The sequence below is a fragment of the Leucoraja erinacea genome, chromosome 1, assembly GCF_028641065.1.
Source record: "Leucoraja erinacea ecotype New England chromosome 1, Leri_hhj_1, whole genome shotgun sequence".
In the NCBI taxonomy this organism is placed as follows: Eukaryota; Metazoa; Chordata; class Chondrichthyes; order Rajiformes; family Rajidae; genus Leucoraja; species Leucoraja erinaceus.
This window is the reverse complement of record NC_073377.1, coordinates 47,207,857-47,231,456: the sequence shown is the minus strand read 5'-3', so window position 1 is coordinate 47,231,456 and position 23,600 is coordinate 47,207,857. Positions and strand designations below refer to the sequence as shown.

The following is a 23,600-nucleotide window of genomic DNA, read 5'->3' as shown; positions in this document are numbered from 1 at the left end:
GCCTCATCTATAGTAGAAGAGGGGAATGAGGACATCTCCGATGCCCTGGTCTGGAACACCTCATCCTGGGAGCAGATGTGACGTAGATGGAGGAATTGGGAGCAGGGGATGCAGTCATTACAGGAAGCAGGGTGGGAAGAAGTGTAGTCCAGATAGCCATGGGAGTCAGTGGGTTTATAGTGGATGTCGGTCAGTTGTCTATCACCTGCAATGGAGATAGTGATGTCAAGAAATGGTAGGGAAATGTTGGAAATGGTCCAGGTGTATTTAGAAACATAGAAACATAGAAATTAGGTGCAGGAGTAGGCCATTCGGCCCTTCGAGCCTGCACCGCCATTCAATATGATCATGGCTGATCATCCAACTCAGTATCCCGTCCCGTACCTGCCTTCTCTCCATACCCCCTGATCCCCTTAGCCACAAGGGCCACGGCTAACTCTCTCTTAAATATAGCCAATGAACTGGCCTCAACTACCCACTGTGGCAGAGAGTTCCAGAGATTCACCACTCTCTGTGTGAAAAAAAGTTCTTCTCATCTCGGTTTTAAAGGATTTCCCCCTTATCCTTAAGCTGTGACCCCTTGTCCTGGACTTCCCTAACATCGGGAACAATCTTCCTGCATCTAGCCTGTCCAACCCCTTAAGAATTTTGTACGTTTCTATAAGAGTGCCAGATGGAAGTTAATGGTGAAATGGATGAAGTCAGTGAGTTGTGTGTGGGTGCAGGAGGTGGCACCAATGCAGTCGTCGATGTAGCGGAGGTAGAGTTCGGGGATTGGGCCATGGTACATCTCAAACAAGCATTGTTCGATGTACCCTACAAAGAGGCAGGCTGGGGCCCATGCGCGTGCCCATAGCTACGCCTTGTATTTGGAGGAAATGGGAGGAGTCAAATGAAATTTTTCTAAGGATAAGGACCAGCTCCACCAGGCGGAGGAGAGCATCAGTAGATGGGGATTGGTTGGCTAGATTATCTGGATTATCTAGTTTATTGTCATATTAAAAAGGGTGCAGTCTTGGGCAGGGCAGATTTACAATAGTAATTGACGTCACATACTAATCAATCATTTTTATAAAATATGATAGTAGTCTCTGCATTTTCTTTCAAAAGTAGAAAAAATTGATAGAAAATAAATGGGATTTTATTATTGTGAATATTAACACCACATATTTTATCTCTCCAAAAGCATTTGTTCCAAGTCTTGATTTACAAATCTCTGTTACTTCTCATAGGCTACAAGTGAAGACCAGAAGTGCACTCAGCCCATCTCGCAGCCATGCGGTTCCCGCTTTGGAACAGCCATAAGTGCAATTTCAGACATAAACCTAGATAACTACAATGATGTTGCAATCGGAGCTCCTTTGGAAGAGAACCACCAGGGGGCGGTCTATCTCTTCCACGGATCTGGCACAACTATTAACAAAAAGCATTCACAGGTCTGATGTTGACTCAGTTTGATCTAATTAAATATATCTATGAATCATAATGGTATGGTATTAATACCTGTGTAGACCTCACAATGGTAACGTATTAGTAACTGTGTAGACCTCACAAAAATCTTGGGTGTTTTAAACAATATAATCCATTTACAATCGAAACAAGGAATCCTGGAAATAGTCAGAAGGACATGCAGTATTAGTGGAGAAAGAAACAGTCAATATTTCAGATTGATAATGTTCTATCAGATTTATTCTGTACCATAAACTATCAAACTGCTGCCAGCAAGGCATGCCCCTCAATAGTAGATCCAGGGCTGTGAGACTGGAGCGGGGACGGGGAGAAGCAATGCTTCAATTATGCCATTGGGTGGAGCTCTCTGGCTGTCGGGTCTTAAGGAACTTAACCCTTGGTTATTTTAAATCAGAATTCTGAGTGGGATTCACCAGCCAGTTTTTAATGGTGTTCTGCAATGTTTTTCCCCTCATTTGTTGTAAGAAAGAAAACTTGATGGACACACCAAGAACCAGTGGAATATTGGGTTAGACATTTTTGATGTTCTCACAGCTGCTAAGTGGGGTAAAACAGTCGGAAGTTCCAATGGTTACATTGTCCTCTACACTTACTGATCAAACAAAACTTTAACACAAGCAAAAGAATTGTAAATGAAAAGTAGATTTGTTTGTTAGAAATGTTGATTAAATGTAACTCTAAGGACCTTTTACCTAAATTTAAAGCGTACAGAATATATATTTATAAGGGGTGAAAGTTTGCTACATAGAATCAATTACTCTGGATAGCCTCTCGTCCTGTAAAGTACACAGGAAATCTAAATATGTTCAGCACAGTCAAATCCTTCTGTTAATCATTTATTAAAGTCTGCCAGTTACTCTTAATATTCACACTAGTACATATATAGTTTACAGAGTATCTTACAGATTGGTAATATCTGAAGGAATAATTTTGATTTTATTTCAATATATAAAACACCTTTGAAGCTCCAATGGTTCAATCAGATAATTAGCTAAATCTAAAGGACTTTGATAACCACCAGAGAGATCAAAGAGTTATTGGTTTTACAAAAGAGAGTAATTATCATTCTTTTCATCATTTAAATGTTTTTCATAGGCAGTGTGTTGCTAACGCTTTGTTAATTTAACATTTGGTCATCAGGCGTTCATGATATTGAGATGCTCAAGTGTTGAAGGGAAGCAGAAGCGTCTAGATTGGAAACTTCTTCGCTCTTCTGGTACTGCATGTGGGAAAATAATTGTAGGAATGCTTTCCTGGGCGGCTGGAAAGCTTACCTGCTTAATTTTCTTCTCACTCTGCCACTAGTGGCTCCTGCATTTAGATACTCTCAACATTCTCTAACTGATCTTCCTCTGATACAGCACCCCATTGACAACTTTCCAACACTCTCCCCTAAATGTCCAACAACAACTCTCTCCCCAACTTCCATCCTCCAATGTCCCCCTGCACTCAATGCCCATTACATTCCTTGATGCTCAATTTCAAATAATCCTCCGGTACTTTAAGCCTCTAATGCCCATCTCCCTCTGCTGACCTCCAAGTCCGTTTTCCAAATGACGACTCTCCCTCAGCCACTAACATCCAAATCCCACTCGCAATATTCAATGCTTTCCCCAGACTTTATCAGCTGAGTGCCACAGGGTAGCGCAGTGATGTAGCTAGGAGAGCTGCTGCCTCACAGTGCCAGAAACCAGAGTTTAATCCTGACCTTGGGCTCTGCCTATATGGAATTTGCACATTCTTTCTATGTGGGGTTCTCCCCATGCTCCTGATTCTGCCCAATCCCAAAGTCATGCAAGTTGGAGGTTAATTGTCCATTTCCAATTGATGCTCGTGTATCTGTGAGTGGTAGAATCTGGGGAGAGATTTTGAGAATTTGGGGAGAGTAAAAAATTGAATTAATATAGACTTGGTATAAATGGGCACAATGTGCCAAAGAATCTAAGGTATCGATCCAAGGTATAAAGGGCTGTAGACAAGTGTTGCAAAATGGGAATAAAGGTGGGAACTCAATGGTCAACATGGACCAGTGGGCTGAAGGCCTGTCTTTCTGCTGTCTGAGTCCTATGACTACTGTCCCCAATTTTAAATTACCTCACCAAGTCAAAACAACCCAAACTATTCTTGCCACTGTTTCTACAAAGCTGGAATGAAACTGGACTAAAAACCAAAACCATGTTACTAAATATGTTGATTCCGTATTCCAATTATGAAATTGATACATTAATCAAACAAATACTTAGTTTATAACCATATAACAATCCCAGCACGGAAACAGGCCATCTCAGCTCTTCTAGTCTGTGCCGAACGCTTATTCTCCCCTAGTCCCATCTACCTGCACTCAGGCCATAACCCTCCATTCCTTTCCCGTCCATATACCTATCCAATTTATTTTTAAATGATAAAATCAAACCTGCCTCCACCACTTCCACTGGAAGCTCATTCCACACAGCTACCACTCTCTGAGTAAAGAAGTTCCCCCTCATGTTACCCCTAAAATTATGTCCCTTAATTCTCAAATCATGTCCTCTTGTTTGAATCTTCCCTACTCTCAATGGAAAAAGCTTATCCACGTCAACTCTGTCTATCCCTCTCATCATTTTAAGGACCTCTATCAAGTCCCCCCTTAACCTTCTGCGCTCAAGTTTAGTTTATTGTCAAATATACTGAGGTACTATGAAAAGCTTTTCTTGCGTGCTAGCCAGTAAGCCTAAAGAAAATACATAATTACAAGTGATCCATCCACAGTGTATAAAGGGTATATCATGAATAACGTTTAGTGCAAGATTGAGTCCAATAAAGCTGATCAAAGATAGTCCGAGAGTCACCAATGAGATAGGAAGTAGAAGGTAATTAAGAGGTAGTGTTAACTTTGACTTCACTGTGAACGTGGACATGAAACTATTTAGCTCATCAAAAAGGTGAAAATAAAAATCCTTGACTTCCAACGGTTAGGGAAGTAGTGAATACCAATGAAAACTTGGTCCAAAATAGTCACAAACAAACAGCTTGTTTAAATGTCACAGCAAAACACCAAAGAGGACATAATGATTAGCAGTTTTTTTTGTATGTTTTTTATTTTAATAAAATGTTTTTTCTTAATAGCGCATTTCTGCATCTTTACCGAATGAAAGTTTCAAATATTTTGGCCAATCGATCGATGGGCAGATGGATTTCAATGATGATGGTCTAGTGGACCTTACTGTTGGAGCCATAGGTGGTGCCGCCCTCTTCTGGTTTGTAGTGGATTTGCATTGCAACTATCGCCAGCCACATTGCACAATATTTACATGCAGCTGGGTCATAGAGATGCGCAGCATAGAAACAGGCCTTTTAGCCCAATTTGTCGATGCCAAACAAATTGGCATACTGGGCTAGTCCTATTTGTCTGCATTTGGCCCATAGCCCTCTAAACTCTTAGAACATGGGAAAGTACAAAACAGGAACAGGCCCTTTGGCCCACAATGTCCGTGCCAAATGTAATGATAGTCTCATCTCAATCCATCTCATCTAAATTAATCTCATCTGCCTGCACATGTTTCACAACCTTTCATCCCTGAATTTCTATGAGCTTATCTAAAAGCCTCATAAGTGGCACTATTGAATCTGTTATTGAGATCCAGGCTCCGACCACCCTCTCTATAAAAAATAAAATCTGGCCCTGCATATTTTCTTTGAAACTTGCTCCTCTCAGCTTAAATGCCATCTCGTCTTTGACATTTCCATCCTGTTTTTTCTCTCCTATTTCTACCAAAATGTTCTGACTCTATAACCTATCATTGCCTTCCTATCCATATATCTGTCCAAATGTATTTTTCAAATAGTAATTGTATATAGCCTATAGCCTCCTCCGGCAGCTCATTCCTGATATCAACTGCCCTCTGAGTGAAAATGTTGCCCAGAGTAGATTCATTTTCCCTGGGAATAAAAGACTGTGTCCACTTTATTGAAGCCCATCATGATCTTGCACATCTAAATAAAGTCACACTTCAGACGTGTACATTCCAAACAGAACTAGGCCCAGCCTATCCAACTTCTCCCTATAAATCAATCCTGCAGAACCAGGTAACATCTTGGTGAATCTCTACTGCACCCTTTCCACCTCAATGAAATCCTTCCTATAGGCAGGTGACCAGAACTGCACATTGTACTCCAAGTGTGGTGTCACCAATGACTTGTCCCTGCATCGTGATGTACCAACGTTTATACTCAATACCCTTCTCAAAGAAGGCAAGTGGGTCAAACGCCACCTTCATCACACATTCTCCCACAATTCCAAAAACATGCAAGTTTGTAAGTTAATTGGCTTCTGTAAATTGTCCGTACTGTGTGGGACAGAACCAGTGTACAGGGATCGCTGGTTGTCAGGGACTTGTTGGGCCAAAGGCTTGTTCCATGCTGTATCTCTAAACTAAACTAAACTACAAATCTCAGCAACAACGTGCCCTCAAGCAATCACAGAGTCGCACCCAGCAGCGATTCTGATCACCTGAAGTGGACTAACCCTTGAGGTTGCTTCAGGCCTCATGCACAGTAGAATTTTGAAGCAACCTGCCGTCCTATGGAATGTGCTCTCCCCAGGCTGCTAGGTTATCCCTTTCCCTTGTGTAGGGATTCATAATACCCTTTTTAAAAAAATCCTTTTAAATTATCCTCAGAATTTTTGAGACTTGCGATTTTACTGGAATCCTATTATTATAAAATCTATTCCATACCTTTTGGCCACAAGATCTTTCTCACACCGTCACCCTGTTACATTATACATGGTGAGAGGTACAAAATTACAACCAGACCTGTTGTAGCTGTGAACTACAGTATAAACTGAAAATTGCATTTCTGTTATTCTGAAAGCATCCGTTCCAAGCCTTGATTTACAAATTATTTGCATTGTTTTATAGAATGTAATTCTCACATACTGAGTTTGATTAGTTTCTTCAGAGTAGCAGTGAAGTATTAAAAGGTTACTGTAAATTGACTTGTCTTTTAAAAAATTCTTTATCAGGTCCCGGAACATAGCTCAAGTGACGATTAATGAACTGAAGTTCAGGCCTCACAAAATCAATGTCCAGAACAAGAGCTGTGTAATCGACGAAAAACAAACCATGTGCATCGTTGCAGATATCTGCTTCAATGTCAAGCTGAAGTCTAACAAACCCGAACCTGTTGGTATGTTTACTGGCATTACAGGCATAACATTCTTGATGCCAAACACAATTATGTATGGAGCAATGTATTTTTCCACAGATTCCACAAAAGTTGAAATGCCACAAAGTTTGGAAAAATAATATATTTTAAAATTATTTAAGGTCAAGTAAAGTATGTTTGGCTTCCATTGGAATGAAAGGTTATGAGGAACAAGCAGGAAAGTGGAGCTAAGTTCAAGTTCTTATTGGATGGAGAGACGTTTGAGGTGTCATAAATTCTACTCCTACTTATGACAGTATATTCTTAGTCTCTAAGTATGCAAAAAAAAATGGGCTTACAGCATAAAGATAACAGCTCAGATTTGACATTCACCTAGATGAATAGCTTTTGTCGACCCCAGACCATCAATTTTCCTTTTTCTGACGTGATTCTCAAACTGAATTTAAAAGACATTTGAACAGATGCATGAGTAGAGAAGGTTTAGAGGGATATGGATTAAATGTGGGCAAGTGGGACCAGTGTAGATGGGGCATCATGGTCGGCATGGATGAGTTGGGCCAAAAAGCCAGTTTCCATGCTGTATGACTCGATGATGCAATCTGTAGAGAGCATGGAGCATCTAGGTACAGCAAGACTATCAAGGGCTGAGTAGGCAAGCAGAATGAAGTGTACTCCCAGATAACAAACCAGGCTTTTACAGAAAGAAAAATAAGGGCTGGGAAGCCTGTGCTTTATTCAAAAAAGATGAAATGCACTAACTTTAAACAAAAGTTATTTTAAATGTGGCAGAATTTATTTCGTGGAATGGAGGGAACTGCTTTTATAATGAACACAATTTATATATATTTATTTATATAACAATAATATTTGTTTAGTGAAGAAGGGGGATGTTTGGTAGTAATTATGATTTGATACAACAATATAAACACAAAGCAAACAGTGTGCAGAGTTGATTGCTGTGTCTTTGGAATTCTCAGAATATATTTTCCAAATGAGGATGTTGCAAGTGAGGATAGAGTGTAATTAAATTCAATTCTTGATGTGCTTTTGAAATATCGTAGGGATAAATATCTTCGAGGCACTATACCATGTAAAAGGGTGAATGATTTTGAAGCAAATCAAGCCTCTTTAAAACTGGGTTACAGGATAAATTATTACAGAAACAATATATACTTTTTCAAGATAACAGATATTAATGGTCTGTGAAAGCCCAAGATTTTTTTTCTGGGATTTTTGGTCAGAAGCAGTATTGTGCCAGTTTCATTGGCTCAAACCTGCTTATGTTGTGTCTGTTTAATTTTACTGCGATTATTTCCTAAATTTTGATGACTACTTCTCTTCCAATAACCATTTTCCAGGCAACTGTAGAGGATGCTAATAAATTATTTAACCTCTTCCTTTCCCATGATACAGGGACTCAAACAGTCTGTCCAGTTGAAGTATAGATTTGCTTGCATTTGTAGGAAGAAACTGCAGATGCTGGTTTAAACCGAAAATAGACCCAAAATGCTAGAGTAACTCAGCAGGACAGGCAGCATCTCTGGAGAGAAGGAATGGATGACGTTTCAGGTCGATACCAAACGACCAAAAACATCACCCATTCCTTCTCTCCAGAGATGATGCGGGCCTGCTGAATTACTCCAGCTTTTTGTATCGATCTTCACTTGCATTTCTTACTTTACTGTATCGTATAAGATAGTTACAGTGTGATCTCCCCTACATTGAAGAAACCAATTGGACTTTAGATGATCGGTCAACCATGGTCATTGTGAGCTGCCAGTTGCCCCTCACCAATATTCTACATCCCTCTCCTACACTGATTCCTCTGTCTTTGACTTCCTTCACTGTTCCACCAAAGCCAATGCAAGTTTGAAAAACAGCAACTCATCTTCCAACTGGGTAAATTATAACCCTCGGGATTCAAAGTTAAATCCAATAATTTTAGGTAATCACCCTTGGCAGTTTATATAAAAACTAGTCATTTCTGAAGTACCTATTAATCTGTATGGGTAACTCGATTTTTGTTTCTCCAGAAATGCTTCATAATAGGCCTGTCCCCAAAAAATCGCCTAAGTGGGACAGGTCCATAAGCAGCTGTGTAATTCCAGCATTCTCATCAATTCCAAATTTCCAGCAGCCAGAGTATTTTGTATCCCTGAGTGCCAGCAATTTTGCTCTCGCCTCTTCTTATTCATCTCCTTCAATTACATCACCTTTAGGCAGCACAGTGGCATAGCAGTAGAGTTGCTGCCTTACAATGCCAGAGACCCGGGTTTGATCCTGACTATGGGTGCTGTCTGTACAGGGTTTGCATGTTCCCCCTGTGACCGGGTAGATTTTCTACAGGTTCTCTGGTTTCCTGCCACACTCCAAATAACATATATATTCGTAGGTTAATTGACTTCAGTGAAATTGTAAATTGTCCCTATTATGTATAGTGCGAGTGTATGAGGTGATCACTGGATGGTGTAGACTCGGTTGACCAAAGGGCTGCTTTCTGCACTCTATCTTTTTTTTATCTATCTTTATTTTTCACACAGAGAGTGGTGAATCTCTGGAACTCTCTGCCACAGAGGGTAGTTGAGGCCAGTTCATTGGCTATATTTAAGAGGGAGTTAGATGTGGCCCTTGTGGCTAAGGGGATCAGGGGGTATGGATGAGAAGGCAGGTACGGGATACTGAGTTGGATGATCAGCCATGATCATATTGAATCGCGGTGCAGGCTCGAAGGGCCGAATGGACTACCCCTGCACCTAATTTCTATGTTTCTATCTCTCAAATCTAAAGTTTAGGCGGATCAGTTTGTAATAAACAAATGTGAATGTCACTTAGTTAACACCACCACTACCTTCAACCGATCACAAACGTTCCTTGTGTTCTCTTTGCATTTTCCCCTATTCTACAACATGAAACACATATGATTTATTTGATCTGATGAAAGATCTTTCCCTTGAAGTTCCTTTTTCATTCTGCAGATGTTGCCTGCCAAGCAGTTGTTACACATCAGTGCAGGTGGGCCTGGAAAATAGACTGCAAAGGGATTTTAAGCATTTGCAATTAGTTGTGTTTTGATCATTGCAGTGTGTATAGATATAACCTGTAATATAATCTTCTGTCTGTTTTAATCATGAGTATCTCGTTGAGCTTTAATCTAATTGAGGTTTCAAATCCAAAGCGAAAAATGAGAACAATCACTCTAAGCATGTCACAAAATAATCTGTTGTTACAGAAAAGATACAGAGTTCATTTCATGGGAACGAACTGTGACTGATAGCTTTTTGACAATCACAATATAGTTCTGAAATTGGAATGCATGATGCCAGTTTCTAGGGCACTTTGCAATGCTCTTTCAATTTGGCCCAGAATAGATTTCCCTGGAGTTGATTTCCAGAAGTGAAATTAGACTGGATACTTCTGGTGCAGTGTTTAGTGGTAAGCAGACCCAACATTTTACCCACGTTTGATATGCAGCAAATGGCATCATCATTTACATCTACTAGAGCAGAACGCTTCACTCTGTGACCTTCATGGTCATTTCTTTATTAGAACGGGTGTCAGAGGTTATGTGGAGAAGGCAGGAGAATGGGGTTAGGAGGGAAAGATAGATCAGCCATGATTGAATGGTGGGGTAAACTTGATGGGCCGAATGGCCTAATTCTTTCCTATCCCTTATGAACTATTTCAGTGGAGCCTAAAGCTTGACATTTTAGTTAGTTTCTATTTAAAGCAACACTATGTTGATATCGTGCGATTGGAATGGATGCATTCCAAAGTGACTGCAGTCTACTCAGCTTGCATGAAGTAAGTGAGAGTGCCTTCTTTCTCACCCCATCCACTGTTCAACAATGTCTTTGCACGCCTGATTTTCTGTGGCTGTCCTCAGAGAGATATGTGGCACCCTCCAGGAACAATTCCAGCCCTGTTCTTGTGCCAGAACTACTCTCCACATAGCCGTGATCACATTAATCTTCAACTTAGATAGATAGACACAAAAAGCTGGAGTAACTTAGCTGGTCTGGCAGCATCTCTAGAAAAAAGGAATAGGTGACGTTACTGGTTGAGACTCTTCCCCCAGACCTTGATCTTCAACTTTTTCGCTGACTCTTTCTGAACGGTCATAGCTAATGTCTTGCTCGCTGTAATATCAGAGAGGTTACTCAGGAGCTGAACACTGAACAAACTGTTTCATCTCCTGTGACTTCAGTGAGGAACAGGAATCATCTAGGGCACTGAGATTTGCCTGTTCTGCTGGCATCTGACAAAGTCAAGTATTCATTGACTGAACTCATAAGCCCAGAGGAGCTGCTTCTAATTTAATATTGAATTTTAATTTAATTTAATGCAGGATTTTATTTATAAACCGAAAAGTTTTCTGATCTTTCATTGTGCAAATCATTGTGGATCAGGTGAAGGATATTCACAAGGTGAATACCAAGTCTTCACAACACATTCTGAGGAAATCCACACTGCCAGATATTTTTAGTGACTGGTACATCTCAATATTTAGATCTTTGGTGATAAGAGCAACTCTCTCCAACTACAGCAGCAAGGTGCAGATGGAAAAGATGGATCTGATCTGTAATGATCAGATTGTAAATGTCACTGGCCTCCCAAAGATTACAATTTATTTGTTGGAATCCTGCTGTTCGTGCCAAGCAAATGTGGGGGCATCATCATCACCTGCTTTCTAGGTGTGTCTTGTGTGGGAGGTGGTGGGGGGAGGGGGAAAGGGGGAAACCATTCTCCAGTCTCCCTTGACGGAGAGGCGACTTTTTCTATGTCGCTTCTCTGCCTCCCCTCTCGTGGCCTAAAAGTTTGAATTGGAGCGGTCTTTCCCAGAGTCGGGCACAAGAGCTTCAGCAGCGGGTGCAGCGTGGACTTTTCCATCGCGGAGCGGGGTGAACCCTTGCCAGGGGTCGCCAGAAAGGAATGCTCCGATCGCTGGCCTGGTGACTTTGACATCATGGGGCTGTGGTCGGCGGAGCTTCTAGCCGTGGGCGTGGCGTGGACTTGCCATCTGGAACCTGGGATCCCCTTGCCTGGGATTACCGGAGAAGAGCTCCGACTGCCGGCCTGCGGCCTATAACATCCTGAAGCCGCGGTCTTCGGTAGGAAAGTGCTGATTCGGGCACTCCAAGCCACGGAGTGTGTTCGACCGTCCCAACGTCGGAGGTTTGATCATCCCAACGAGAAGGCCTGTACATCGGGCCGTCCGTAGCGGCGACTACGGTGGGCTTATGGCCCTGACCACGAGTGAACAAAGGAGGACTGACTGAACTTTATTGACTTCCACCACAGTGAAGAATGCTGGTGGATGTTTGTGTTAAATCGTATTGCGTGTTCTTTTTTTAAGTATATCGCTGCTGGCAAATTCATTTCACTGCACCTTCGGGTGCATGCGCCGAATAAATTTGACTTTGACTTTGGCTTTGCTGCATGACAAGAATCTCTACAATCGATGACATCAGCTACTGTCAAAGGAGGAAGAAAAAGAATTGGAAGAACAGAAACAAGAGGAAGAGGAAGGTTAAGGGGAGGGGAAGTGGTGGGAGAGGGCACATGTTCCTGCTGAACATTCATATCCTCATAACCTAATTGACTTGTGGAGCATGGTATTATTGTAGCTGTGTGATTTTTATAAGGATCCTGTAATGTACCATTCTTCAAGGCAAACACAGTGGGCCTCTGCACACCATAATCTTAACAGTAATGCAATACATCAATAATCATCCCTTTGCAGCCTATTGTCCATTCCACCTGCACCGATGTGAAACAACTGCTTATCAGAGCTTCTATGTATTTCCTAATGAGTGGCACTCACATAAAGAACACAGGCCTTTGCAAAAACGTATTTACTATGAGGATCATCATTCATCCAATGTAAAGAGAGGTGTACAAATCCTCTTGATTATTTTTCATTTCTTGTGAGGCCACAATTCTTTCACCATAGCTCTGTTGTGTCGGTTTCTTACCCCTGTAGAATGATTGTAGCCAAGTCCTGCCAGGTTCTTCTTATGAATGAATGCCATTTTATTGTCACTATACACATGTACAATGAGATTAAAAGCAGCTCCTACTCAGTGCAGACATGTAATTAATCAAATACAAAAACAAAACAAAGGGGGGGGGGATAAGGTGCACAGTTCTGCGGCGCTATATACATATCTATAAAAAGACAATGGATGAATAGAGTGAATAAATAGGATTCCTATATACAGTATGGGTGATTGCACATAATTTAAAAAAAAACAAAACATTTTTTTAAAAATGGATGGATGGCATGACAGGTTTTTACCTGTGAACAGGAGCTCTTCCAGACAGCCCTCTCCACCATAGTCGCTGGCTCAAGAGCGTGGAATTTATCATCAAGGATCACCACCATCTGGGTCATGCCCCCTTCTCATTGCTACTGTCAGGCAAGAGATACAAAAGCCCAGAGTCACACAACCACAGCCATCTGTATGGAGTGTGCACGTTCTATCCGTGACCGTGTGGGTTTTCTCCGGGAGCTCTGGTTTCTTCCCACACGCCAAAGACGTACAGATTTGTAGGTTAATTGGCATCAGAAAAACTGTAAATTGTTCCTAGTGTGTAGAATAGTGCTAATGTACAGAGGTTGCTGGTTGGCGCGAACTCAGTGGGCCGAAGGGCCTGTTTCCGCACCGTATGTCTAAACTAAACTAAAAACTGAACCAGGTTCAGAAACTGTTACTTTTCTATAACCATCAGGTTCTTCAATCAGCCTGACAACCCTAAATCTATCTCGGCCACAGAATGCAATGAACCACCTCTTGCACAAACATGCATTTGTTTTGCTAAATGAATTTTAAACTGATAGCTTTTTTTCCCCCCAATCTGTTCCTTTTAACTTGTAGATTTTTAGGATAATTTTATGCATAGTTTATGGATGATTTATGTTCTTGTATGTTGGAGTTGTGATGCTGCTGCAAGCAACATTTTCATTGGACCTGTACCTCACCATACTTCTGCATATGGCAATAACCTTGACTTGTCTTTGTGTTTCTGGCATTTGACTGACATTGCTGCCCCCTGCTTGCTGCACAGCAAAGTGTCGGGAAATGTGTAAGATTGAATGAAGTGCAATTGAGACTAGATTATTGTTTTTTGGGTGTAAACCACTTTATCAACATAGCAAACCACATTCAGCCTATTTCACTTTTTTTTAAGTTGGTTAAATGTGGGTGCTGTGCCATTTCATGGCAGTTACCTAGATATATTTAAAATCAAAGCTGGTGTTTACTTTAGACTTTAGACTTTGGAGATACAGCATAGAAACAATCCCTTCAGCCCACTGAATCTGCGCTGCCCACTGATCATCCTGTACACCAGCACTATGCTACACAGTACTGACAATTTATCATTTTACCAACGCCAATTAACCTGCAAAATCTGTACTTCTTTGGAGCGTGCCAGGAAATCGGAGAAAACCCATGAGGGAGAATGTACAAACTCTGGGTCTCTGGCACTGTAAGGCACCATCGTGTTGCCCCTGTTATTGAGTCTGTTAACTAGTTATAGAATTGTAATGACTTTGCATTTGATGTCAATCAATGCAATGACAGCTTTATTGTTTTGGTTATTATTTTTATCAATAGCAGTACCATTTAGCAATGCTTTGAAAACTAATCAAAAATTAGCTGATTAGTGATTGTCCACTGAAAAATCTCTCATGCCAACAAGATGATGATTTATCATTCTCAGGTTTCTCCCATGCTTGACTTTGGTGTCTCGATGAGTTTCAATTTATCATCTGAGGTTACTCAATAAAAAGACAAGTCTGCGGACTGTATGTATACAGTCTAGATTATTCGGGACATAATCAACTCTTAGTAAATAACCTCTGAGTTTGTATAAACTATGGAATGTGTGCTTATTCAAGGTCATGAAAAGGAGGAGCTTTATCAGCACGGCAATATCATCCATGATAACACTGAAACATTTATAACTTGTAGGCTCCAGTTGAATGTGAAAAAGGTTAAATTAAATTAGACTTTTGGCGTGTGAGGGTAACTCCTGTCTCCCTTGGTTTAACTATTTTCTAAAATATCATTATGCACATTATCACTGAAAATAATTAAAGCAGTAGTGCCAGTTTAATATCAGGCCTAATTCTTAATACTACAAAGGCATTTTATTGTTTAACAGTTAATTCAATTTCTGGCAGCACAGTGTTGATGTCTACCACAGTTCCAGCAATCTGGGTTCATCCCTGTCCTACATTCTGTCTGTGTGGAGTTTGCAGTCCCTCTTTGATGGCATGGGTTTCATCCAGGTGCTCTAGTTTCCTCCCACATACAATAGATATGTGGGCCGGTGGGTTAATTCGTTATTATAAATTACCCTTAGAGTGTAGGTGGGAGGTAGAATAGGGGTTGTTTAAGAAGGAAGTGCAGATGCTGGAAAATCAAAGGTAGACAAAAATTCTGGAAAAACTCAGCAGGTGAGGCAGCATCTATCAGAAGAATGGTTCCGACCGAAACGTTGCCTATTTCTTTCGCTCCATAGATGCTGCCTCACCCGCTGAGTTTCTCCAATATTTTTTGTGTACCCTAGGTAGAATAGGGGCACAGTTAGTGACAATGTGGCGAGAATAGCATGATTTAGTGTAACTGGGTACTTGGTGGATAGTGTGAACTGAACAGCCGTGTAGTATATGACACCATGAGCTTCCCTCATGCACGTTAATTTGCCTTATCCAATGACAACTTTTCAAATTAGTGTTTACTGACAAATGCATTCACAAATAAAAGGGCTGTTATCTGAAGTTCCCAATTTCAGGGTCTGATAGTACACAATGTTTATATATCATATCCTTATTTTCTGGGAAAGGTTTAGTGCACAGACCTCATGCAGCCACAAAAAAGATCAGATGCCAGTAAGGTTGTTTTCCTTTCCAACCAATGCACCCACAAATGTCCATAAATATAACCTATAATTTTAAATGTATTCATACACATAAATGAACATATTCACATTTTTAAATAGCTGAAAGAAAATGACATTTACCAACAGCTACTTCCATTGCAACTTCCAAGCAGTGATCTGTTTTGAAATCACAAGATGCAGCTATCTAAACAAAGCCCGTTCTCTGTTAGAACATGGTACATACAGCAGGGAGCCTCTTGACATAAGTGGTCTGGAAGTTAATCACCATATTTATACAATGAGTGGATCCTTAATATGTACATATACACATGTGTATTTGTCAGGAGAAACCTCAGGATCCCGGAACAGACTTTGGGTGTGGGGATTTGCAGATAACCAACGAGCTGTTATAATGAGGAATAAAGGACTTTATGTTACTCTGGTTGCTCTGTGTACTTTGGTTTTTACACTATTATGTTCTAATCTACTTAGAATAACATATTTACTTGTATTTTTAGTTGTTGCAGCATCTAAAGATGCATGTAAAGCTGTAGCAAGTTTTTAATGGGCAAACAAATGGACAATCTTGACTCCTGACATGACTTGAGTTGACCGAGTGTACTAATTTTGGTTGCAGTTCTTGAATATAAAGTTGGACTAGACTCCGCACGACGTGTCACCAGAGGACTCTTCAAAGAAACACATGAGAGAAATATCCAAGGATACATCACCCTACCCTCCCAGAACTGCACTGAACACATCTTCTACATGTTGGCAAGTAAACTAAACTTTTTCTTAAGCAATGCTTTTACTTACATGGAAATAGCTTTCCTCATGATTCAGTGGGTAATCATTCCAAAGTATGATAACAAACTAGAACCACCAGCAACACCTCATGCAAAGGCATATTTGAATAGCAGGCAGGGATAGCATTGGATTTAACAATAAGAGCCCAGATTCACCCACTGGTAGAACTTTATGTGATGTTAATGATCCAAGAAATGTCCTATGTCTATAAAAACAAATATCTGCCTATAATTTTTTTTTTAATTAATGAATAAGAACATTTTTTGTCCCTTCCTTACAGTTATCAGGCTCGTATCTCTCAAATTTTCTTTTTACAAATCATTCATTTTTACTTCAGAATTATATCATTTATTTATGGGAAAGGAATTAATGCATGTTTGGAATCAACACTGTTGTTTAAGAATAGAACTACACAGTGCATGGAGTGCTCAGCAACATAGGATGTTATTTTCCTTGTGGGATTTAGAATCACAGATATCTAGGTGGACAATTTCTTCTCATGTGCCAGCCAAGGTCCAGATTATATACATCCTATGTCTCTCACCCATTGGCTTATTTGACAAACATTTTAGCCAGACATCCAGTTACAAGGTTGAAGCAATGAAAATATTCATGATTGTGACAAGAGTTACAGTTCTGTGATCGCAGTCAATTATTTGAGTAGACTATGGGGAATGAACATTGAAGCGTTGTCTCTAGATATGGAAAAGTGTTCCTTTCTCCAGTGCTGATTTCCCTCTCCATGAAACACTCAATTCTCTTCCACCCCCCTGTCCTCAGTTCAGAAACACAAGTATATTTGTTGCCCAGAAATGAGCACAAAACTATGGAATTTTGAAGCATAATTAAATTGGTTCCGATTATTGCCATGTGGGACCAAGGTACTGTGAAAAGCTGTTTTTGTTGTTTGGCTCCTCCTTTTAAAAGGTTTAATCCTTGTTTATTGTTTATGTTAAAAATAATCTAAGTAGAAAATGAATTACAATGCAATATTGTATACAATACAATTGTGAGTGTGTGTTGTGGGTCTGTGGAATTACAATGCAATATTGTATACAATACAAATACAATTGTGAGTGTGTGTTGTGGGTCTGTGGAATTCTCTGCCTCAGTGTCTGCCTCAGTGTCTGCCTCAGTGTCTGCCTCAGGTGGAAGCCGGTTCTCTGGATACTTTCAAGAGATAGCTAGATAGGGCTCTTGAAGATAGCGGAGTCGGGGGATATGGGGATATGGCAGGAACGGGGTACTGATTGTGGATGATCAGCCATGATTACATTTATTGGTGGTGGTGGCTCGAAGGGCCGAATGGCCTACTCCTGCACCTAGTGTCTATTATCTAATGTCTAATACTTGCAATAGTTAATGCCAGTGATGATTTGGAACGCTTAACGTCCTTAACATTCCCCAACTGTGGCGAAAACTCTCCCTTGTGCTCTTTATCATTTCCTTGAGCTAGACTTTTAAGTACCAGGCCTTTTGCTGTTGGAACTGAAAATAGGATAAATTATCTTTTTTTTGTATTGCAAATGTTATGCTGTACATAAACAGAATAGTATCTGCTATTATTAATTGTTTAATTTTTTTTTTTAAACCCAGCAGTACAGAGCAAATCAGGTGGAATTTGAGAGAGAAACTGTTAATGATCTTAGGAAAAGGATGTAACCCAGGAGAAAGAAGGGTGCATAGGTTTGAGGGAATCAAGCACCAATTGGGAAACCAAACTCAAATCCTAATTTAAGTAGTCCAACCTTTGAATCCAGTGTAATTAGAGAAGAGCATTAATGGCAGTGAAGTAGGCAAACTAGAGTATGGCGGTGCAAGAATAACAATGTTTTGTCCTGAATCAAAGCTGAAATTTGGCAAGGTACTTCAGGTTCAGATTGTCAAAATACCGAAATTTCACCTGATCCAAACTCAGCCATTTGTAACAATTGAAGTTATCACCAATGTTCCAAATTCCTGAATTTTAATGAGAAGTCTTTGACAGCCATTAATTTAGTGTTCATATCCGTCTCCCAGTTGACTGTGTGTGAACCCCTCTATCAGTGGATCACCAACTTCCTGACAGACAGGAAGCAGCATGTGAGGCTGGGAAAGTACATCTCAGACCCGCTGACCCTCAGCATAGAAGCACCGCAAGACTGCGTACTCTCCCCTCTCCTTTACTCTCTCTACACCAGCGTTTCTCAACTGGGATTCACCAGAACGCTAAGGTTCTGCGAGAGGTCGATTGGGGTTCTGAGAGAAATAGTGATAAATTGGCTAATTATATGTAAATTCAATTTGAGTCATTTTTGTGTTTAATTTCATATTCGTGATTTTATTATATATGTACGGCATATTTAGCGACGTCTATTTAGCATCGTCATATTTGGCGACGTCCATACGGCGCCAGTGTGAAACGGCCTTTCGTGGTCAGTGGACAGGAGCTGTACGTGACGGATTCAAGTGACTCAAGTACAGACACATGCAAGGTCTCCAGCAGACCTGTCTTTAGGGATGTTATATGAATTTAAAAAAATTAAGTATGTTTATGTTTATTTTTGTTTATCAAAATTTTATTTATGTATGGTTTTTGTTAGTTTTTCAAAAGTTTACGTGTGTTTTCTCTCTCTCTCTCTCTCTCTCTCTCCCCTCTAAGGTTAGTTCTTCTGTTTGCCCTTATTTGCTTCAGTTTTGAACGCAGTTTGATTTCAGTTTTTTTGTCAATTAACTTGAGAAAAACATGTTATTTTTTTGCTTAAATCAGTTATCAGAAAAATACATAATGTTTGCCTTATGAACTTTATGAAAGAGAAAGAAAGAGATTAATAAAGATATATAATAATTTTTATGTCGGGTACCCTGAGACATGAAAATTATTTCAAGGGTTCCACAAGCGTAAAAAGGTTGAGAAATGCTGCTCTACACCAACGACTGCACCTCCGCAGACATGTCTGTCAGGCTTCTCAAGTTTGCAGATGACACAGCCCTGATTGGACTGATTCAGGATGGGGAGGAATCTGCCTACAGACAGGAAGTGACACAGCTGGCGTCCTGGTGTCACCGCAACATCCTCAAGCTCAATGCTCTGAAGACAGTGGAATTGATTGTAGACTTTAGGAGAGCTCCCCCTCCCCTCTCCTCCCCCAACTCACCATCAACAACACCACAGTCACATCTGTGGAGTATTTTAAGTTCCTTGGAACCATCATCTCCAGGGACCATTGACTCCACAGTCAAAAAGTCCCAACAGAGGATGTACTTCCTGCGGCAGCTGAGAAAACACAATCTTCCACAGGCAATGATGGTCCAGTTTTATACTGGCATCATAGAGTCTGTGCTCAGCTTCTCTATCATGGTTTGGTTTGGCTCATCCACCAAGCACAACATCCGGAGGCTGCAGCGAATCGTCCGATCAGCTGAAAAGTTTATTGGCTGCAACCTTCCCTCCATTGACGAACTGTACATTGCAAGGGCCAGGAAGCGAGCGGGTAAGATCATCTCTGACCAATCTCCTGGCCACAAACTCTTTGAAGTACTTCCCCTTGGGAGGCAATTCTAGACTGTCAAAGCCACCACAACCAGACATAAAAACAGCTATTTTCCATGAGCAGTAGCTCTACTCGACAGCCAAAAGTCTGTCGCCTCTTTTTGCTCTCTGGTATTTTAGTTTATTCTTCACATGTTTAAATTATAATGTTTTATTTTTGCTGTATATCGTGTTGTTATCCTTGCAAGCAAAGCACCAAGGCAAATTCCTTGTATGTATACATACTTGGCTAATAAAATGTTTTCAATTCAAGTCAATGGTGAGAATTTATGCCTGTTTGATACCATTTGTCTGTCAGCCCATTCATGTTGAACATTTGTTTTTGACTTTTCTTCATATGTCAACATTCATTTTGATTGACTGGCCATACTCAAGTTTGACCAATGGTTGTTCATTTCTTGCAATATTATAGGATGCTCCAGATTTTCTAAATCCTGTAGAGATTCTGGTGGAGTTTGAGACCTTAAATCCAGAGGAAGGACCAGTCCTGGATGTTGACCTGCCAAAATCAAAGAAAGCTTTGGTAATTTAACAACTTACAGTTGTATAATCAATTTTGTGTTTTTTGTTTAAATGTGACAAGAATTTGACAATCGGATGGGATTTTACTTTTAAAAATCTGTTGTGCGAAAATTGTATCAATCACAGGTAAAAAATGGTTTGTAGCTGCCTTTGCACCCATTTCCACTTGGCCCTACCCATTGGATAATTGGAATGGGCATTTCTGGTCATATATTTTGCATTTGTTTCATAATGCAACTATTATTTGAAAAATGTGACCAGATTATACTACAGCAAGAGAGAAACAAACCATGATAACAGTCTCTTAAAGCAAGGAAGTGCTCATTTTATATATTTTTTTCTGATTTCTGTTTTGGCATAAATATTATATGCAACCCTCATGTAATATACAAAAAGTGCCTGGTCCAATTGTTGACAATGGAATGGTCAATTTATAAAGAAATTAAATGGTTCGTGCCACCTCCTGTTGTGATGTAAATAAGATGGAAGGACCGATCATTCCCAGTCCCACTATAGGCCACATGCGGAAAACTGTAAAGACATAGAAGGCTGCAGAAGTTATAAGAGAAAAGGCAGAGATCCAGAGTCAACAATGGGCATTTATTATTTTTGTTCTCACGATTCAGGACCAGGACCATATAACCATGTTTCAGGTCTTAAACCGGGTCCTATGGGTGGGAGCTGTAACTTACCAAATTTTAAGCAAATTGCAGCACAGATACGAAAATTGCCCTAGCAAAAAAGACACAAAATGCTGAAGTAACTCAGCATGTCATGCAGCATCTCTGTAGAACATGGATCGGTGCTGTTTTGGATCAGGATCCTTCTTCAGAACTGCACCCAAGCAGAACTAATTTAGTTCATTAACTTTACCATACTTCCACCCTGCCCTCAAATTCACTTGAACTCTCTCTGACACCTCTCTCCCCTTTCTTAATCTCTCAAGTCAAGAGTCAAGTCAAGAAAGTTTATTGTCATGTGTCCCAGATAGGACAATGGAATTCTTGCTTGCTGCAGCACAACAGAGTATTGGAAGCATAATTACAGAACAGTATATACCATAGCATATACCATATATATATACACATAAATAAACAGATAAAGTGCAATAGGCTGTTATAGTTCAGAGTTTGTTTGATGGCGAGTTTAATAGCCTGATGGCTATGGGGAAGAAGCTGTTCCTGAACCTGGATTACCAGATTTCAGGTTCCTGTACCTTCTACCTGATGACAGCGGAGAGATGAGTGTGTGGCCAGGATGGTGTGGGTCCTTGATGATGTTGGCAGCCCTTTTGAGGCAGTAACTGCGATAGATCCCTTCGATGGTGGGGAGGTCAGAGCTGATGATGGACTGGGCAGTGTTCACAACTTTCTGCATTCTTTTCCGCTCCTGGACGCTCAAGTTGCCGAACCAAGCCACGATGCAACCAGTTGGTATGCTCTCTTCTGTGCACCTGTAGAAGTTCGAGAGAGTCCTCTTTCACCATCACAAGAGACAAACTATTGACTAACATCTACTACTAATCCTCCGACTCCCACATTTATCTGAACTGCACCTCCTTCCACCCTATCTCTTGCAAGGATGCTATCCTTTAATAACAAAACATCAGTGTGAAGAAAGACCCAAAATGTCATCTAGCCATGTTCTCTAGAGATGTTGCCTGACCTGTTGAGTTACTCCAGCACTTTGTTTCTTTCTTTGCATATACAGTTCCTTGTGTCGGAGCTGTGTCACAGTAAAATACCATGGCAATATATTGGTACTGTTTTTTTGCCATTGAGAGTAATCACACGATTTAACGCAAACTGGGTCATATTTTGCAGGGATCTGACAGCAAGTCCACACAGAAATGACGGTGTTTCCCTGTGAAGCAGTCAGCAAAATCTGAATTCACACCAATGTCTGCACAAATGCAAAAGTCTTAGAAGTTTCTTGCAGCCATTCCATGAATACAGGCAATCTCTCAAATTCTTACTGAGTACAGCAAAGGAGTATTAACATGTGGCAATTGCCCAGTACTTGTGCTGGGAATTCCGCTTGAACAGCCTGCAGCAGTTAGTCCATCTCATGGTGTTCTGCTCCATTGATTTTAATGGATCAGAATGTCTATCAGTGATGGAGAACTTAGTTGTTTTAGATTTCAGAAGGTCATAAATGATAGGAGTAGTATTAAGCCAATTGGTCCATCAAGTCTACTCCAACATTCAATCATGGCTGATCTACCTCTCCCTCCAAATCCCATTCTTCTGCCTTTTCCCCATAACCTCTGACACCTGTACCAGTTAAAAACCTATCTATCTCTGCCTTAAAAAAATATTCACTGACCTGGCATCCACAGCCCTTTCTGGTGAAGAATTCCACTTATTCACCACCCTCTGACTAAATACATTTTTCCTCATTTCCTTCCGAAGAGAATGTTCCTTTAATTCTGAGGCTATGACCTCTAGTCCTAGACTCTCCCACTAGTGGAAACATCCACTCCACATCCACTCTATCCAAGCCTTTCACTATTCTGTATGTTTCAATAAGGTCCCCCCCAGTCTTCTAAACTCCAGTGAGTACAGGCTCAGTGTCGACAAACACTCATCATAGGTTAACCTACTCATTCCTGGGATCATTCTTGTAAATCTCCTCTGGACCTTCTCCAGAGCCAGCACATCCTTCCTCAGATATGGTGCCAAAAATTGTTCACAATATTCCAAATGTGGCCTTTTCAGCGCCTTATAGAGCCTCAGCATTGCATCCCTGTTTTTGTATACAAGCCCTCTTGAAATAAATACTAGCATTGAGTTTGCTTTCTTTACTACCGATTCGATTTGCAGATTAACCTTTTGGGAATCCTGCACCAGCATTCCCAAGTCCCTTTGCACCCCTGATTTCTGGATTCTCTCCTCATAATTTTGTTTCAGAATTGAGTTTATTTGAATATTATTAAGCACCTCAGATTTATAGTTTCCTAAATTTTTCATAGTTTGAATGTTTTTTAATACTTTTGGAATCTTTTTTTAATATTTTTGAGCCGGGGATAAGGGCCATGAACCCACAATATTATTTCTGTGGAACTATTGACTGAAAAGGTGCGTTAAGTGAAGTTATTTTCAGTACAATAACATTAGCTCGGGCATAATTATTGAATAACATATTTCTTTGAGAATGCTCCAGTAGTATTTTACATTTCCTATCAAAGTTGGAAGACGTGATTAGAGGCATTATTTTGTCGACTAGTGAGTAAATGTTA

At 40.4% G+C, this 23,600-nt stretch overlaps 1 protein-coding gene across 2 annotated transcripts in view; it reads left to right on the top strand.

The window, feature by feature from the left end:
• The window catches only part of itga1 (integrin, alpha 1), a 104,839-nt gene that overhangs the window by 55,964 nt on the left and 25,275 nt on the right, over nucleotides 1–23,600 (top strand). For both annotated transcript variants that reach the window (XM_055633974.1, XM_055633964.1), the window contains exons 10-14: nucleotides 1,233–1,436; nucleotides 4,576–4,706; nucleotides 6,473–6,636; nucleotides 16,139–16,275; nucleotides 20,253–20,363. In XM_055633974.1, the coding sequence (XP_055489949.1) occupies nucleotides 1,233–1,436; nucleotides 4,576–4,706; nucleotides 6,473–6,636; nucleotides 16,139–16,275; nucleotides 20,253–20,363 (747 nt within the window). The remainder of the gene's footprint in view (nucleotides 1–1,232; nucleotides 1,437–4,575; nucleotides 4,707–6,472; nucleotides 6,637–16,138; nucleotides 16,276–20,252; nucleotides 20,364–23,600) is intronic.